Here is a 20,406-nt window from a genome sequence, read left to right as displayed (position 1 = left end):
TTTTTTTAAAAATTAGCATACAAGTTAATAAAAAATTAAGAAAAAATAATAAAATTGTGGTTCCTACAAAACATAGTAAAGAAGCTAACAAATTTAAATATTTTTTTCAAAATTTAAATCGGACAATTAGAACTAGGTGAATTTTGTTCCAGCCTATTGGTCCAAATGCATGAAAAATGTAGGCTGCTCCAGCCGCCTTAATAAAAATAATTTTGGCACGGCTGAATTTTTTTTTTTTCAATTATGTCATAGATTGGCACATTGAAAAATTTGCCATCCCTAATAAAACCGATTTCGTTATAATCGTTTAATTTCACGTGTACGAGTTATGTAAACCTTAGTATTTGTTTTGTTATTCTACCTATTAATATTTGTATCTGTTTGTAAGGATAATGGGTAGTTTTAAAAGGAAGGTTTTTGTGTTGGTTATTTTTGCTAATTTTTGCAATTTTAAATATTAAATGAAATATTTATTAAATGTTAATCTAAAAATTATTTTCTTATCTACCTACTTCAATACCAATAACGATACTGAAAGCATGTTTTGTTTATGTTTGGATTATATTTAAATTTCACAGAATATTTTCCAAGCCTAAGAATTTATTTAAAAAAAAATTAATTTAAAATAATAAACAGAACGAAAATTATTCCATTTGTCGTATCATCATTGGCATCCTATGTATGCTTATATATATTTACACACGTCTAAAATAAAACATTATGGTTTTTTTTAGCTTGGTGTTCCATTGTCACAACACATTTTTATAGAGGCGCTTTTAGTGTAGTTCTACTAGAAAGTCTGTCATTCATTATCTATTTAACTATTTCATTCCGAATAAATAATATTTTTCAGTATTTTTTTAAAAATATATTTAGTGAACAATTGAATATGAGTTTTATCGACGCATCGCGACGGTTATCTTTTGATTATTAGAATAAAATAAAAATAAAATATAAAACGGAAAACAAATAAAATATTCTCATTTATAGATGTTTCTTCGTGTTGAGAAGAAAGCAAAAAATAACCATCTATATGCTAAGATCATCACCAAAAATAATCCCAGTAAATTTGCTATTTTAAAAAAGCGATACTGATTGACGAATATCAATTTCATCAAGATTTCTGTAAAGAACATAATCATCAATGACATTAAGTAGTTCAGATTAAAAAACCGTTTACATCTTACATTTACTGTGGTTAGAGCTAAGATCAAACACGATATTTTCAAAAATAGTACGCGTTAGGCAGGAACCATTTAGGATGTATAAATACATTTGACTTCAGTGAAACTGACATCTGAGGAGGAGTAGACTGAAGGATACACTCATCGGATAGAGGAAATTGGAGGCAAGGATGTATATCGGAATGATCCTAGTGGCCAAGTTTACCGAAGAAGACACCAAATAACAAATTGTGATTTTTCAATTAAACCATTTTTATAATTATTATATAATGAATATTATTCGTTATCGTAATATTGGTTCGGTATACTAAATACTTATTTTTGGGTTTGGCTGGACAGCCCCAAACGAAAGCGTTCACACACGATTACAGGAGTTGCACATTTCAAGTACGAAGCACATTTTACTCCATTACTTATTCCACCGGTGCACGTCAATCCATTTACTTGTTTTTCAATATTTTTTAAATATTTTCAAACGTGAATAGAACTCGACAACCAATATGGTAAGTTATATTTTACAAACCAAAAGTTATTGATTTTGTAAATAAAATAACGCGCTTTAAACGTATATACAATACAGATGATTAGTCGTATTACTATGCTTTACTATTACATACTGAAGATAATTTGGGAACAAATGCACTTTACCAATTTACAAATGCACTTAACTCACGAATTTAAACTTTTTATCTCAAATTACGTGTTTTTCAACGGTGATTTTAAAACCGTTTTCATTTTTTGCGGAAATAATTAGTTTGGGAATTATGGCGTTTTGAAATTGACATTTGTTTATTATACATTATTATTAAGGTTATATAGTTTATATTTTATACCGTTAAGTACAATGTTAATGTATATTACCTGAAAATTCTTTGAGTTTTTGTAGATGATGAACAGTTCTACACTACATATCAGGGGCAGGTCTAGGGGGTGGCTAAGGGGGCATTAGCTCCACCCCCCTTGGGACTAAGCTAACTATTTTACAAAGCCAAGTATTATGATATATTGATATATTTATAGTTATTATAAAATATCGTCAGTCGTTATTGATGAATATGGTACCTATTTTACATATTTTTTTATAAATAAATAGCTCATTTTTGTTGTTAATTATATGTAGGTGTATACCTATATTTTTAAAATGGTTTCAATTTAAAATATATACCAGTGACGTATTTGAAGGGAGGGCTAGAGGGGCGATTGCCCTGAGCGGCATCAGATTTTTACATTGCCCATTTTATGTTGATGAACAATAATATAAATTGGTTAATATTTTTTTTTATCTAAGATAATATTATAAGATTGGAAATATTCATGGGAGGGGGGTATAAAAATTGTCGACGAAAAACCTCTCCTTCAAAACGTAATTAAGGGGGGCGAAAAAAGTTAACACCTGGGCGCCAAATTTCTGAATACGTCGTTGATGTATACCAATATTGTAACTATTTAAAATTTGTCGCTATTGTGAAAAAAATTACTTACTTATGAGGGACTCAAAAACATTCTGTAATTTAAAATTTTATATAGATTTAAAAAACAACTAACTAAATTCTTGAACCTCCATTAGCCCCTCCCTTGGTGACTGATAAAACCCGTCTCTGCTATGTATCAGTGACGAAGTGTCATAGATAACAATGAGACAATGCTACCCACTTTTAATACGGATAATTAATTTGGTTTAATTATATTTAATTAATAAAATGCATTATTATATTTTATTTATTTTTATATAAAATATTAGTGTTGGACAACGATATAATATTGTGTGTTATCATTCCGATTTTCCCGATATTGTAATTTGTACGATATCGTATTTCATAATTATTATTGGTACACCAAAATAGTAAACTTTTACCATACGTATTTATTAAACATTGGTTATTAAACAATAAGAAATTGCGTTCAGATAATTAAATAAATATTATTGTAAATCTTGTCTTAACTTATCACTATTAAAATAAACATAACTAAACAAAAACTACTCTGTTTTTATTCTTTATCTTCAAACCCAATTGCTGTATCCTAGAAAATATATTTTATGTAAATTGTATATAAATAATTTTCAATTAAATTTTATAATATATGTATTTTATAAAATTAAAAAGTATATAGTTTTCTTACCAAAGTATGGTCTGATGTTTTAGTGGATTTATAATAAGAGTTCAAAAAGAGAAGATTGTTAACTCGATCTAAAGATAATCCATTTCTCGTCTTTGAAGTTACACGTGTGCCAACTTTACTACTACTTTATTATTACTTATTAGTGTCATTAGTTAATGGTTTATTATACGGCACACACAATACAATTTACTAAAGCTTAGAATCTAAAAATAAAATGAATTTCGAGAAAAAATTATTAAATTTTACATCATGATATATCATACAATTATAGAACAATATTGGTGTCGAAAATGTGTCACAATATCGATATCGTTGCCCATCACTATAAAATATATTTCAATATTTATCGTAATTTTACCTTTGTGCTCTACGTATTAGTCAGTGATGTATTTCTAAAATAAACCATGGGTATACGCTTTATTTCATGTAGTTAACTATCATATGATAGGAATTCAACTCATTCATGAACTACAAATCCTTAATTATGACTGATAACAAAAACTTGATTTTAATTGATAACAAATTTGAATTTTTCATAAAAAAAAAAAAAAATAATAGTAATATATCTGATACCGAATTATGTCATACATATAATCACAAGTTTTATTATTTATATTTGTCAAATTTCAAGCTATACCATAGATACGGCTGTATACTCGCGTATCATCAAATTCTTATAAACTATATGCAATGGATAAAAATAGCGTATTAGGTATACGCCGTATACCCCCGTATACTCTCCAATACACCACTGGTATTAGTATTTCTAAAATAGAGGCGAGCTGTCACTCATTGTGGTGTAGTGGGTAATTCTATAAACATTAAATACAGATATAAAAATTAAAACTATGAGACGGACGCCTTGTAGCTTCTCGTTTTTTCAAGGCACTGTGTGCAGGGGAAATAGATTATTGAGTAGGGATTATCGTTACGCTTAGGGATGGCAATTTTTTAAGTGAATTCTTTGTGAATTTATGTATCGATTTATTTATTACAAAACATCGATGATGACAATGTCGATAAATTAAAAAAACATCGAAGTCAAGAATTCGATGTATTTGGAAAAACATCGATGTTTTTTAAATAAACAAACAAACATTTTATAGGACAAAAAATTGACATTTAAAATTTAAACATACACAATCAACCCAATTTATTTACTTATTTATGAGAAATATTAAAAAAAAAACATTATGTAAGAAAATTAAATTTTAATTAATTAATACAGTGTACAGTCAAATATAATCACAATAAATTCATAAGTTATAATAAACTTTTTAAAAATTTTGAATGGAAACCAATGTTGTCATTCATATTGAAGCCAAAATTGATCGGCCAAGTTGTTTAAAAAGTAAATTTTAATGCCGATTTTTCACATAACCGGTTTCATTTATTTATTTTTGGGAAACATTTTGACAAAACAAGTTTTACAAAGTTGCTCGCTACGCTAGCAGAACGATACATTTTTTTTAACTATTTCACAAATTGTCAATTGCATTATAAAATTATAAAATTAATAGGTACATAAAGCCAGGATTTTTGTTTGGGGGGTCCAACATAAAATCATCAACTACCAATAATGTTGGGAGAAAAAAAAAGTTCAAATCGTAACAAATAGAAGTACTCGTATCTTTAGCTGCCTGTAATATTTGAGTTGACATGGGCGACCGCAGGGGGGTTTCTCCCCCCCCCCCCCCCCGAAATATCGGGAACAAAAAATATATTATCTGACCTACAAATGTACAACTAATAAATACATTTAAAAAAATAATTAGTTATTTAAAAGTTTCCCGTTTTTGTAAATTGATGTATACAATACAATTATATAATATTTTGAATATTTTTAAATTTTTTCAAAAACCCCCCTCCCCCGAAATTTTTTTCTGCGTTCACTTCTGAGAGTTGAACTCGATGAATCATTAGCTATTAAATTTTCTCCGATGCCTGCGTGTTCACTTTTTGGTTCCACATTAGTCACACACTTGTTGTTTTAAAGTAATTGTCAAGCATACCTCTCTTTCATAACGGAAAGTTTTAAGAAACAACAAAAAATAAAACTCAACTCAAAACAGCCTGTCTGCGTATACGCGTATGTTCTATGTACCTACTCGATAACACCGCACATTAAAAGACAAAACTGAACGTTCTTACTTCTCGGTAATTATCATAATGAATAGTTCAACCAAGGTGGATATATATCCACCTTGAGTTCAACAATAATTATTATCAGTGAAAAATATAAATTTAATGCTATGTTTAGTTAGGTATATAAAGAAAATCAAAATGTTATCTTTAGTTGATGCTTCCCACAGATATATATAAATATAATATAATTATACATATCTGTGATGCCTTTAAACTAGGGATTCCTAACCTTTTTTACTTAACGGCACACTTGATAATTTTAAAAATTTCCACAGCACACTTAAATAAATAATAATGAATATACATAATATCATAATTATATATAATGTACTATAAAATAATTATATTAATATAATATATATAATACAAATTTAATTTGACATTTGAGACTGGTGTTTTTTTACATAATTCCTCTATTACGGGTGAAACAGTTGAAACGATATAAACTGTTAAAGGATAATCAATGTCACCATTCCACTTAAATCCATAACATAAATAATTATCAACATATTAACGTTTAATTTTTAAATTTAAACTTTTATCACTTATTAAAGCTGATTGTTTAATATTAATTTCATTATTTAAATTGTTGTCCTTTGCAATAACATCACTGTTATCTGTTAATTTATGCTTTTTTTAAAATCTATCCATTTTTAAATTGAACTTACAATATTTCTTGATCAAATTACCTATACAGTATAATACGTAACAATTACACGCGCTCAATTTTCATTATAATGAGCACCGACTATGTTTTCATGTAGTAATTTTAGTATGTGATAAAAGTCAACGCAACTGCTTGTAATACCCGTATCGGGTAGTATAGGATCCCATATAATATTATAGCTGTTTTATCAGGACATTTTATCATTTTTTATTTTCAAGGGAATTTTGAAGTCAGTGCTTTCATAAATATAAATTATAATTTTGACTCATATTTAGTTATGCTTAAAAAATTATAAAATTACAAAAATTATACGGCACACCTGAATAATTTCGCGGCACAGTGGTTGGGAATCCCTGCTTTAGACAACCAACGGGACAAGCGCTGATAACGAACTATATATAACAGAGGCGCAATGCCGGTTATTAGTTTAATACATAGGTTCCCAAAGTGTGCGCCACGGCGCCCTAGTACGCCGCGATCTATGTATAAGGGCGCCGCGCCGTCATGAAATACTATCGGGTCTAACAATTTTCTTATGATTAGTCATGTTATGACTTAGAGAAGGGCGCCCTAAAAAAACCTTGGATTAAAAAAGGCGCCTTGAGTCGAAAAAGTTTGGGAAGCACTGGTTTAATATATTAATATTGGGAATACCGAAATATAATACGAAATAAATCCTTGATTATTGTTGCCGACATCAGATACCACCATAATCTTATATGCTTTCGTATAAATTTACTGCATTACATAAATATAATTCGACTGCTGTTAATTTTATAACAAATATTCTGGTATTGTGCTGTACGGACCACAGAATTAGTTTGTCGAAAACCATATATTATTTAAAAATGCTTACAATCCACACGAAATTGATGCATTATATTTTATAAAATTACATTTAATAATGAATTAATGATTAGCTATGGTTCTTACTGTATTATTGTTGACCATCAATCAAGTGTGCTCCACTATTGTTTAAAATAAAATTAAAATAAATTTAAAATACAAAAAAAGATGTTTAAAATACAATTTGTGTCATCTATTTTCCTTCATTGACTAAAAAAGGAAAAAAAAAATTGTTATGAATTATATTTAGGTGAGGAGGTATTTGCAACAACTTTGCATAAAAAATTATTCAGATGCCTTGTAAAAAATGTGGACACAAAATACGGTTTTTTTAATTAATAACTTGTTCTAAATAAAAATATTAACTTTCAATTATTTAGTTATATATTTACTAGAATTTTTTGGTAGTAAAATTTTTATTTTTTATAACTGTATTATAAATTCTCGAGAATAATCTGATTTAGAAAAATGTATAATAAATATAAGTATTTTTATTTAAATTATTTTACAAAAAAATAAGAATTTATTTTCGGAAATTTTTTTATGCATAAGGCATAAATGATAAATTTTGTTATTTTTTTATTTTTAATTAAACAAATTAACAATGGAAATATCTATATTTTATAAAAATGCACTTTAAATATTTTTATTTTGTAGTACCCAGTCATCACTTTCAATTCGACCATTAATTATGAAACCTTTTATGGCTTAAATCACCCCAAAAAGTTATTCTCATTCCAAAATAAATTGTATACTAATTTAGAATACCATATCAACTAAAAATTTTACATTTACATTTTACATTTAAATTCAAATAATTTTCAATTTCAGCGTGAATGTATTTCTGTGCACGTCGGTCAAGCTGGTGTTCAAATTGGTAATGCCTGCTGGGAACTATATTGTTTGGAACATGGTATTCAACCTGATGGTCAAATGGCATCTGATAAAACCTCTGGTGATGACAGTTTTAATACTTTTTTTAGTGAAACTGGTTCTGGTAAACATGTTCCTAGAGCTGTGTTTGTTGACTTGGAACCTACTGTTGTAGGTAAGATAAAATATTAGTCTATAAATAAAAATAATAAAACAATTGATTTAATATTTCTCAACTAAGTAATTAGGTAAATAATTTTATTTATTTTATATAGATGAAGTACGTACAGGTATATTCAGACAACTTTTCCATCCTGAACAATTGATTACGGGTAAAGAAGATGCAGCCAATAATTATGCTCGAGGTCATTATACTGTTGGCAAGGAAATTGTTGATATTGTATTGAATCGTATTCGCAAGCTTACTGATCAATGTACAGGTCTCCAAGGATTTTTAATATTCCACTCATTTGGTGGAGGTACTGGTTCAGGTTTTACATCATTGTTAATGGAACGTTTAAGTGTTGATTATGGGAAAAAAAGTAAACTTGAGTTTGCCATCTATCCTGCACCTCAAGTAAAATTTTTGATTGAAAAAATGTACTTTTTATTATTTTTAATTTACATCATTGATATAGGTTTCTACAGCAGTGGTTGAACCATACAACTCTATTTTAACTACTCATACGACTCTCGAACATTCTGATTGTGCTTTCATGGTAGATAATGAAGCAATATTTGATATTTGCCGTCGAAACTTGAATATTGAACGCCCTTCTTATACCAATTTAAATCGTCTCATCGGACAAATTGTATCATCTATCACAGCTTCACTACGATTTGATGGGGCCTTGAATGTAGACTTGACTGAATTTCAAACTAACTTAGTGCCATACCCACGAATACATTTTCCTCTAGTTACATATGCGCCAATTATATCAGCTGAAAGAGCTTGCCATGAACAATTGTCTGTTGGTGAAATAACCAATGCTTGTTTCGAACCAGCTAATCAAATGGTGAAATGTGACCCTCGAAATGGTAAATACATGGCTTGTTGTATGTTGTACAGAGGTGATGTTGTACCTAAAGATGTAAATGCTGCTATTGCTGCTATTAAGAATAAACGTACAATACAATTTGTAGACTGGTGTCCGACTGGGTTTAAAGTAGGTATTAATTACCAGCCACCAACAGTCGTGCCCGGAGGTGATTTAGCTAAAGTACAACGTGCTGTTTGTATGTTATCAAATACTACAGCTATTGCTGAAGCATGGGCTCGTTTGAATTTTAAATTTGACTTGATGTATGCCAAAAGAGCATTTGTCCATTGGTATGTTGGTGAAGGGATGGAGGAAGGAGAATTTTCAGAAGCTAGAGAAGATTTGGCAGCTTTAGAAAAAGATTATGAAGAAGTAGGTTTGGACTCTGTTGAAGGGCAATTTGATGAAGTCGGAGAAGAATTTTAATAATTATAACCTGAAATTATTTTGCTATCATCTAATGAATTTTATTATTTTATTGAATGTTTTTTCTGTAAATTATAATAAGGCATTAGGTTATTTATGAAAAAAAAAAATTAAAAAATTATACGTAAATATAGTTTAAAAAAATAATATTCTATTATTTTATTTAGATAGAATATTTTTTTTTTTTATAAATTATAATATTATTTTTTTTTATATATTTTTATTATTTTATTTAGATAAACATGTATATTATGAGAAGAGTTTAGATTTTACTTTTTTAGTCACGTACTAATTAATAATTTTTTTGGTCGTAAATTATTTTATTTTATCTTTTGGGAACTCATTTCTCACTAGTTAATTTGCATTTCACATCTTCAATTTTATAAAATTTTTAAGATCAGTAATTACCATTTAATTTTATAAATATTTCATGAAAATTAACTTAGAAATTATTTGTTAGATCATTATCAAATTATACAATTTAATCAAATTGATAAATCATTTTAATTGTATATAAGCATGGTAAAAAAATATACACCCAAATTTGCAATATGTTGGTAAATATAGTTTTCCAAACTTTAACTAATCATAGTTATTTAAATGCATTGATAGTGAGAGCTACGAGTACATTTTTCATAACTTCTTAACAATGTATTATAAAATACTACGTTAAAAAAAAATTAAATTTATTCTTAGATAATTTATAAATAGCCATAGAAAATAAGAACTTGGATGTTAACACGTTGATACATGCGATAACGAATTTCTACATAAATTTGGATAAAATTATGTCCTATACCAGGTATGGCAAATCCATGGCACGTGTGTCCGAGATGACACGCTAAAAGATTTTGTGGGCACGCGAAAATTTTTGGGATAGTCGAATTGCACTTATTACCTACAAATAAATAGTCGAATTGCATTTGGATTGAAAAAAGGTCGAACTGCACTCTAGTAAAAAACAGGTAGTAGTCGAACTGCACTCGTTCAAAAAAAGAGTTATAATGGAAAACCCTCTAAAAATATTACGAATCTTTCTGTTGAAGAACGCTACAGCATACTTAATTAATAGCGTTATATACTAGTTCGTGCCATTTAGATAACGCAGATAATATTATATAATAATACTCAGAAGCGTATTACCAGGGTAAAATTTTTGAATACAGTTAGTCATTACTACAAAAAATTATAATAATGACATTAATTAAATTTGACGATTAAAAAAAAAAAAAAAAATCCATACCTAATATTAATAATATGTGTAATATAATATAATATAATGTATAATATAACAATTATAATGTAAATATATATAATTAACATATAATAATGTGATGTATAAAACAATAATTTTTAACCACGCTAATGATTACTAAATGGTAATAAATGTAACTAAATAAAATAAATCTAACCCTTTCAAATGCATGATAATTTTATTTAACTACTTTTTTGAGCCCAAGTGCAGTTCGACCATTACCTTTTTTGAACCCAAGTGAAATTCGACCATACCCAAAATTTTTACTATTATATATTATATAATATATAATATAATAGGACCTATAATATAATATAAATAATTAACAAAGCAATATTATTATAATTATTATTATTATTTATTATATATTATTATTATTATGTACCTAAACTAACCTTTTTATACTAATACATTAATTATACAATTAAATTATAATATAACAAAATATAATATTTTTAATATTTTTTTCGTGGCACGCTATATAAAAAAAAAAAAAAGTAATTTTGGGCACGCAGTGTTCAAAAGGTTTGCCATCCCTGTCCTATACACTCCAGCCATAATAAATTACAGTTATAAGTATTTAGAAATTAGAATAATTTAAAATGTAACCTATATAACAACGCTTATATATAAATTTAAATTCATTTTATTTAATTCGATTTATTAATATTTCATAAAGAAAAATAGTATAGAAAAAATATATTAAGGCAAACGGTCGGTTATTTTAATTAAAACATACCATTCTTTTGTCAACTGTAACAATCGACCTAGTCATGCGATAAAAATTTTGAAAACTGATTTGAATTTGGCTTCATGTCTACTTTAGATCGATTAGTCCATATTTCCCAATTTAACTTCCTAATTATTATAAGTTTGATTTGAATATTTTCAAATTTTTAAACGTTGATGATTCAAAATTTAATAAGAACTTTTAAAATGTGATTAAACTATAAGATATAGTGATTAATCGTATATGACAGGCGTGCCCAACCTTTTTCGACTTGCAGACCACATTCGAAATTTATTTTTATACTGCGGGCTGTATATACTTTACGGTTTTTTTTTTTTTTATGTTCATTTCGATAAAATATTCAATAATGAATAGATATTGTTCGCACTAGGAGCTCCTGCCTCTGCGGTTAGCACCTAGAACTCGCACACCCTGGATCAGGTACAATAGAGCTAATAATTTTATATACATACAAGATGAATTGTGACAATAAAATATTTATATAATATAAATTAAATAATTTCTGTAAATAATTGATTAATAAAATAATAATATACCAAAAAACTAATGAAATAATAAGGAGAACGAGACTACTGCTCAATACAGATAATAATATAAGGGAAACCGGGATGCTGAATTGCGATCTGGAACTGACTGGATCCGCTTGAACTGGAGCCTGCAGACCACGAGGTTTGTGTCCGAGCTGGACACGATGTGAACAACTATAATATTTGTTATTCACGCTGATGTTGCTCGCTGCAAGATACCGAACTGCGAACTAGTATTGTCGATCGTCAACGAGACCGATGACAACGAAAATGGCGGGTCTTCAGAATAGAACGTATTATAGATCGGTGCATTACATAAAGACCAAAAGAATGGCGTCGTCTTTTTGCGTGAATGGCAATAGGATCTTAAGAACGACAAAACAAAACAATATATGGCCACCCAACATACGCACCGTCAAAAAACATCGCGACCGTTACGAACTGTTGATGAGGTGACCGGGAGTGAAGAGGAACGTCTCTTTAGTAGTGTTACCAACCTGAGGCAGTGGGACAGGGCAACGCTAACACAGGTTGACAAAGTCCTAACAGATATATAAAAACATTAGGTATATCTATTGTAAAAAAAAAAAAAACATTAACTACACAATATTCTACTACCGATTTCTAAAATTTTCATTTTCATTTACAAAATTACCTATGTCTTATCTTTGAGAGTTTATTTATAGGTTTTTGAATTATGACAATATTTAGCCCAGTTCCATTTAGGTATAATATCCCTTTCCAGCACTAACCTACACTTTTGTGTATGTAAATACGTTTGTTATTACGTACTAGACATATTTTCTGGTTTGTGGTGATTCACTCCTAACCTACACTTATGTGTATGTAAATTATTGCCTCCTAGAATCCTGAAATTTTTTTTGTCTCCAAAATGCTTGTAAGTTTTAAAAGTCAATTAATATTCTTTTTAAGAAATAGGAAAAAATATAAAAAAAAATATTTATGGGTTGATTCCACCAAAAAAGAACCAACACATTTGTGTATGTTAGTTCTGTAAAAAGACTAAATACAATTAAATTAAAATTGTTTACCATTTTTTGTACTAATTAAACATTTACATTGATTATTTTTATGATCTATTTAGTAATGTATGAAATAATAATACGAACGCAGAAATACGATAATATAAAACATATATGAAATACAAAGTTTTTATTTTATTGGTGATAATCTCTAAAACAAGTATTTTTTGCAGTTAAACATAAATAAATATTACATTTGCTACATCTTACTCGAGTACGACTTTGGCAATTGCCTTTCCTGTAATTTCTCGCTGTCTTCAAACCATCAACAACAGGCCAATGATCATATTTGTCTTTGATTTTGCACGCAGATGGAATGGGTGTCCTTTAGTTTTGAACCTTTCGTACTGGTTCAGGATTATCTTCGGAAGATGAAGAAGAATCATTTAAAAGAGGGCGTTTGTTTTTTACTGAAGCTGATAACCATTCACGCGCTATCTCCATTTTAAATTGCATTAAATCCAGTATTTCTTTTTTCGGAAGGTTCATATTCATAGCATCTTGTCTATATTCCATCCATGCATTAACGATGGCCAGGTCAATAAAATGTAATGTAACTTTAAGCATCCATTTTTTTGTTTTTATCCATGTACGATACACTTCAAGTTTTTGATCACTCCACCCATATTTTGGTTGTAACTTATGATTGCTGAAGGACAAGGCACCTCTATATATTTGTTTTCGGTCTTGCTCCATCGTTTAACCATCGAGTGCGGTTCTGCTCCGGTAGCTGTGGATAAAACGGTCACACACTTACTATCTTTCCATTTTATTGCTACTGTGTTTTTATCGGCACGAGATAATTCTTCCCACTTTTCTCCATTAAATTTTTTATCTTCAGCGAAGTGTATGTTTTTTAAACGATTGTTCATAATTGTATCTGTTGCTTTTAAACCAATTTGGTTCAAACGGTCTAATAATGGAAGAGTAATAAAATATCGATAAAAAAATAACACGGAATTTTCTGAAATTGTTTTTGATAATCTTAAAACAACTGCTGGTCCTAATCCAAGAGTTCTATCACCTAACGGTGTATTTTGACCTTGATAAATCTCAAAATCAAGTACCATTCCTTTTGATGTTGTTATAACAAAGTTTTTTAGACCTACTGGTCTGGGCTTATTTCTGACATACTGCCTATGATGATAGTGTCCTAAAATTGGTATAATTTGCTCATAAATTGAAAAACGTCCTACTTCACGAGGTATACGAGTACTTAGGCAAGCATTACGTACACTATCAATAATGGGTTTGATTTTCCAAAAACGATCTGCTTGCGGCGGACGATTATTTAAGTCAACAAAATGTAAACATGAACGTAATAGAAAAAATCTATCTCTAGTTATGGCTTGTGAAATTGATTCAAACTGTATACCTCTCTGCCAGTACATATGGATACGAGGGTACTTAATTATACTAATCATGGCATGAGCCCCATAAAGAACTTTTATTTCATTCGAAGAGGTTTTGAGTTCTTTACCTAATTTTGACATGGCATACATATTAGTATAAAAAGCTGCTTCATTGAAATGCGAATCTGGTAGATATTTTTTTATATAATTGTATGCTGGTTCAATTATTTTATATGGATATGGTCAGTATTGCATATCTAGGAGGTGAATTCCACTAAAAGAATCATGGGTCCAACTGGCAATCATATTTGTTACAGAACGAGGAAGTGATGGATGTTGTTGTGATAAAGAAATTGAAATTTGTGGGTCTGCTTGAATCTGAGGTTGGGACGATAAAGTCGAAGGACTTGGTGAAATTTGATGCAATGTACCTGGCGATGTTTGAGTAAAATAGTCGATATTAAGATCACTAACTTCTCCAATTTCAGTGTCCGAATACTCTGATTCATCTAATTCATTCGCTTTATTAGGAACGGGAGGTTGCCACGTTTTGTTAATATCAAAATTGTTACTGAATCCATCAATTTCAGACTCGTCGGACAAAAATGATAATATATCATCATTAGAAACATTTTTCGGTCGCATAATTAAGAAATTTAGAATACTAATAGTTATAATTAATATAATAAAACACTAAGAAACTGCACAACTAACTGCTGTAATTTTTAAAATAATGAAATACTACGCAACGAAATAGAAATAATAAACAAAATAAAATGTATGTATTATAGGACGAACATACACATATGTGTAGGTAGAAAATAAATGTTAACTCAAGTCTTCGTGATGACTGTAGATGTCTCTCGACTACACTGTTCCATTACCCGATTAATTCTTAATATGAACTATTTTTTTCAAACAAATTATTTCTAAACCCATAAAGTCATCAAAGTAATAGATAAAATCACAGTTTATGGATATTCGTAGTAGACTGACAAAACATTAAAATTACCCGTCTATTTTTGTCAATTTTTGTTATTTTTTTTTATCCACATATAGTGCGTAAACTACACAATCGTGTGGTATGGTTTTAAAATCTCTATCTTATTTAGTTTTTTGTGTATGGACTTTTGAAACCAAACCACACATTTGTGTAGGTTAGATTTCAACGATAATTTATGACCCCAGTTCACACATATCAATTGTAGATGCTCCTGATTTTTTAGAGTTATTTATTTTTTTAAATTCTTGATAATAAACTGATCTAATGTTTTTAAATTTTTGGGCTATTTCATGAATACCAAAACCATCGATACCTATTTCATCGCATATTTTTTTTTAAAGCTCCATCTCTTGTATCTCTGTATTTGTACACTTCAGAATTTTCCACAAACATTCCGCATCGCGATATATTTTAACAAATTGAATTGTTTGTTTTATATTCATTTTGTACACTGACATTACGCTGACGTAGGAAATGTTATTATTATAAAAAATAAAATTTATTAATTAATATAATTAATAAATTATAAGTTAATAAATTATATTATTTAACGCTTACAAAAAACGAAACAAATACGTATATATATGCAAAAAATTTGACATTTGGTAAGTGATTCACAACTAAACCGGTCGTGTTCACTCCAACATGCCGGAGTAATCACGACCTATCTATTTTTGGTCGTTGACGACTTCTACTACCACGACTACCAGTTCACACCAGGTAGTGATCACGACCAACTTTCCTAATGGGAGTATTCTAGTCCAGTTTACGACTCCGTGTAAACCCGACTTAAGTGAACAATAATAATTCAAAATTCTAAATATTTAATATCATTAAAAATATGCATACTATCAAAGTATTTGACATTTAATTGAATTTCTTATCAAGTATTAATTGATCTTAAGTATGCCAATATTTCCAAAGTTTACGTGTGGCGGGGGTATAGCTCAGTGGTAGAGCATTCGACTGCAGATCGAGAGGTCCCCGGTTCAAACCCGGGTGCCCCCTTACATTTTTTGTTATATCTTTTTTTATTTACTGCATCTTATTATGTGCAATAAAAGTAATACAGATTTAAAGAGTACAGAAAAACCTATAAAATTTTACTGTAGACATTTTAACTTCAAATTCTTTTATAAAACTTACATAAAGTTTAATAAAATAAACAATGGAAGTGGTTATCTAGCAAACATATTTAAAGTATTAAACAATTTTTGCATTCATAGTATCTATTTATTACCAAGGCCGTATTTAAGAATTGGACACCAGGGGTCAACAATAAAAAACGCCTCATTATACCAAAAACAAATTTCTGCGGGTTGAGAAAGATCTTTCTGAACAACAATTCGTTGCTGGTGTACACAAAAACATTCTAAGTGCAATGTCAACATAAGAATAGATTGTTTGTAAATATTTGGATTTATCGACAGTACTCAACCGGTACCGAGTATGTGTGTGTGTGTGTGTGTGTGTGTGTGTGTGTGTGTGTGTGTATGTCTTGACACTGTGATTGGCAATATATATATTTTTTTGAAATACATTTTTTATTTTGTAAAGAAATTTCACTTCAAAAATATTAGATCATTAAATATTGAAAAAATATAAAAATTAGACACCCTCTCATATTCAGCCACCCGGGCCAACAGAACCCGATAGCTCCTCCCTAAATATGGTCCTATTTATAACTATCATAAAAAATTATCGTAAGTATCTAAAATTTTAGCAAATTATCATTATGTAATTCAACATCGTTAAAGTGCTATCCACTACTAACCACTTGCTCTTTTGAAATTAATCACACTGTTTTTCTATATTGTTTCCAAATAACGTTTTTAATAATTTTGTTTTTTTTTTTTATATGTATTCTTATTTCTTATACCTAACTTATAACAGTTACAATGAATATTCAATATACTGAATAAAGAAATACACTTGCTATAATTAATTATTCTTAATATTTAAAATTTAAATTTCAAATCAAAATTATAATTTATATTTTATATGAAAATAAAAAAATTAAAAATTTTAAATTAAAACCTTTTTAAAAAATGCATTGGTAAAGACTAAAGAGTAATTAAATACATAAAGAAACACTATTTCAGATTTCTAGTGTAAAAAACCAAAGTTGACAAATCAGAATGCTTTAAACTTTAAATCTTAATGTTTGTAAATAATAAATATTAAACTATAAGTTAGTAACTAATTCAAACAGGAGTGTATTTAGACTTACTTCTAGGGAGGGGGGGGGACTCAAATTTTTTCTTTAATTCAGGTTCAAAATTTACAAGTAAAATTTTTGGTAATATTTAAATCAGGTTAATCCTTAATATTTCCCCCTTCGTCCCCTCATAAAATACGCCCCTGAATTCAAATATTTCTAAATTAATTAATCATTAAATTATAAACGAACATAGACTTGTTAATTCTTGATTTTAAATACCGTATGGGATATCAGAATAATGAATATTAAATAATTTAATCATTTAAGAAAATATGTAAAATACAATCACTGATATATTAAAAATTAAATATAATTTATAAAGTCATGTTATTGTTACTATTAACTATAATAGCTAATAGGGTAATAAGTAGGTATAATAAATTATAAAAATTTAGAAACACTATTTAAAAATAACGTTTTTGAAAATATTAATCAAAAACGTTTAAAAATGTTAAAAAAAAAACGATATTTTTTAAATCAATTAACAAAAACGAAAACAAATAAATTAAAAAGGTTTTCCATCCCTGATTTTCCTACAGAGCGAAATACGAGTACGTACCATGTCAGTACAATAAGCTCGGCGTGATTCGACGACTGGTGATAGAATGTTTATTGCGTTACGCGCAGCATTTTATCAATGGTTGTTTTGTTTCTATTTTAAATTGCTATTTTTTTCAAACATATGTCATATTAAATTATAGTGTTAATAAATTATTATTAATATAGAAAGTGTTTTTACTTAAGTAATAATATTCTAAATAATAGTTCTGTCGTCTGTTCATTTCTCAGACGACGATGTCGACCATCTAATTGAATTCGTTAACAATTAAAATATTATATGATATGATTTAAGAATTACTCGTAGTAGTTGTCTTTATTAATTGCAATATATGCTACATACTAGTCACACTTTCAGTAGTCAACTAAATTTTTCAACGCGCTGCTACTAGTTTTGTAGGAAAACACTTCTTCGCCGCGTAATACGTTTTGTGTTGACCATCATGTCGACGTGATCGTTTTCTGCGGTGTAAAAGACGCGCTCCTAGGAATATGTACCGTTCGAAACTAAATATAATATATAATTAGTTGTAATTAATTGTGTAAAAAGTGACCAGGACTAAGTTGATTTTAGACCATGCGTGCTCAACCTTTTTCAACTTGCGGACATATACGATTAAGTATAAAACCATTAACATAATAGAAGAGAAAAAGAGGTGAAGTATTACTTAAGAAGGGCATGATGTGATATTTTCCGATGTTAAGAGTAAGATCAGATTTAAAATGATGACAGTCTGAGGGAAAATTTACTTTTAAGTAAAGTTTTATGTCATCGGCAAATAAGATAACTTTAACAAAATATGAACAATCATTTAGAGAATTCATAAATAAAATTAACAGAAGGGACTAAGATGACCACCTTGGGTAACACCAGGGTTGAAATATTGGAGAGAAACCACTGATGGAGACAAATTGCTTCCTTAAGCCATGAGAGAAGGAATTAACCATACGCAACTTGAGAACCAGTTTTTGGATTATCCAATTTGTGAAAGATGTTATCTAAACTACTTGTGATAGTAGATTTTCCAGATTTAAGACCATGTTGTTTATTGTGGATTATGTGGTTAACACTTATTTTAATGGAAGAGTGGATTATAGATTCGAAAAGTTTTGCCAGACAAAGAAGATTGGATAAAGTTCGACATATCAAATAGATTACCAGATTTCAGGATAGGAATAATCAAGCATGTTTTCCATACAGTGGGAAAAATTACTTTGCTTAAGGACAACCTAAAGAGAATAAAGGAAAAGCAAGGGAATTTCGGCATTTAAAATCAACAGAAGTCATATGAAATCGGTAACCTACGTCTTCTTGATTTGAAAAATAAAATAACTTCAACATGTAATGAATTTATGGAGAAACAAATTATTTTGCTATCAATCGAGAATTTTTAATTCGCGTTGAAAATTGTATACATTGCACTATGGTGTACAGTTCAAAACATTTATTAGATAAATAAAGGTTTTTCGAATTAAAATATTAATATTCATTTGTGTTATATAAATGTAAAACAAAAATTTCTCACCAGCTGCCCGTGAAAATAATTTAAATTATTCAAAATACTATAACTAGGCCATTGTTTATCTTAGGAAATAAATTCATCGTTTTAAATGAATTAAATAAATAGTAGGAAAATAATACTGAGTCAAAAATAAACCAAGTTTTTTAAAAAAAAAATGTATTGTGCGCATACACAAAACTGATGAACACAAAAATAGTCAACTTATTCTAAAAGGTGTATAATGTGTTTAAATTGGTCAAAATAAGAGAATTTAAATATAATCATTCTGCTCATAATTATTGAGTGTTTCCACTCACACTGTATTGCTGCAATGCCAAGGTCGTTATTTTAAAATGTTGTGTTTGCCGATTCATTAGTTGTTTGAATATAATATATTCATATTATGATTACCTCAATAATTTCGCTAAACGTTGTCACGATACGGTTAAAAAATAAACGTGTATTTTATAAATAACAATATGAAAAAAAAAAAATGGATTTTTAAAATTGATATAAAATATAATTAGGAAGAACTGTCGTCGTATATTTAACTCAACATCAGTGAACTATGAGATCTATGCAATTGTAATGATAAATATTTGAAAGTTTATTTTCAATAAGAAAGTAATTTTCTTAAGATGATTTCTTAATCACCCGAATAAGCATAATTTAGTATGTAAATATATATTTCGTGAGTAAGTGTTAAATATTTGTATAAAAATTTTGTTTTTTCTATCCTACCACCATTGTCTTGAAATTATAAAGTTCTATATTATGAATAATGACATATGTGCTTATTTATTTACACACCACCACACGGTTCAATAGTTCAATTGCTTTTTTACTCCCAACCTTATATATAAACACGACGACCTCGATATTTAAGTATATA

At 28.5% G+C, this 20,406-nt stretch overlaps 1 protein-coding gene and 1 non-coding gene across 2 annotated transcripts; both read left to right on the top strand.

The window, feature by feature from the left end:
* Positions 1 to 1,598: 1,598 nt before the first annotated feature.
* LOC112690116 (tubulin alpha-1A chain-like) lies at positions 1,599 to 9,319 on the top strand. The gene is made up of 4 exons (XM_025564042.1): positions 1,599 to 1,687; positions 7,795 to 8,011; positions 8,112 to 8,413; positions 8,475 to 9,319. Exons 1-4 carry the CDS (start codon positions 1,685 to 1,687, stop codon positions 9,300 to 9,302), a joined length of 1,350 nt encoding a protein of 449 aa, XP_025419827.1. The 5' UTR covers positions 1,599 to 1,684; the 3' UTR covers positions 9,303 to 9,319.
* Positions 9,320 to 16,169: 6,850 nt separating this feature from the next.
* Positions 16,170 to 16,241, top strand: Trnac-gca. Its single transcript has one exon. It is a non-coding gene; the product is annotated as a tRNA-Cys (tRNA).
* Positions 16,242 to 20,406: the final 4,165 nt, after the last annotated feature.

Source organism: Sipha flava, unplaced genomic scaffold, assembly GCF_003268045.1.
Source record: "Sipha flava isolate LNK unplaced genomic scaffold, YSA_version1 48_pilon_pilon, whole genome shotgun sequence".
NCBI classification, from domain to species: Eukaryota; Metazoa; Arthropoda; class Insecta; order Hemiptera; family Aphididae; genus Sipha; species Sipha flava.
The sequence above is the reverse complement of the archived record's forward strand: the minus strand, read 5'-3'. Positions and strand labels throughout refer to the sequence as shown.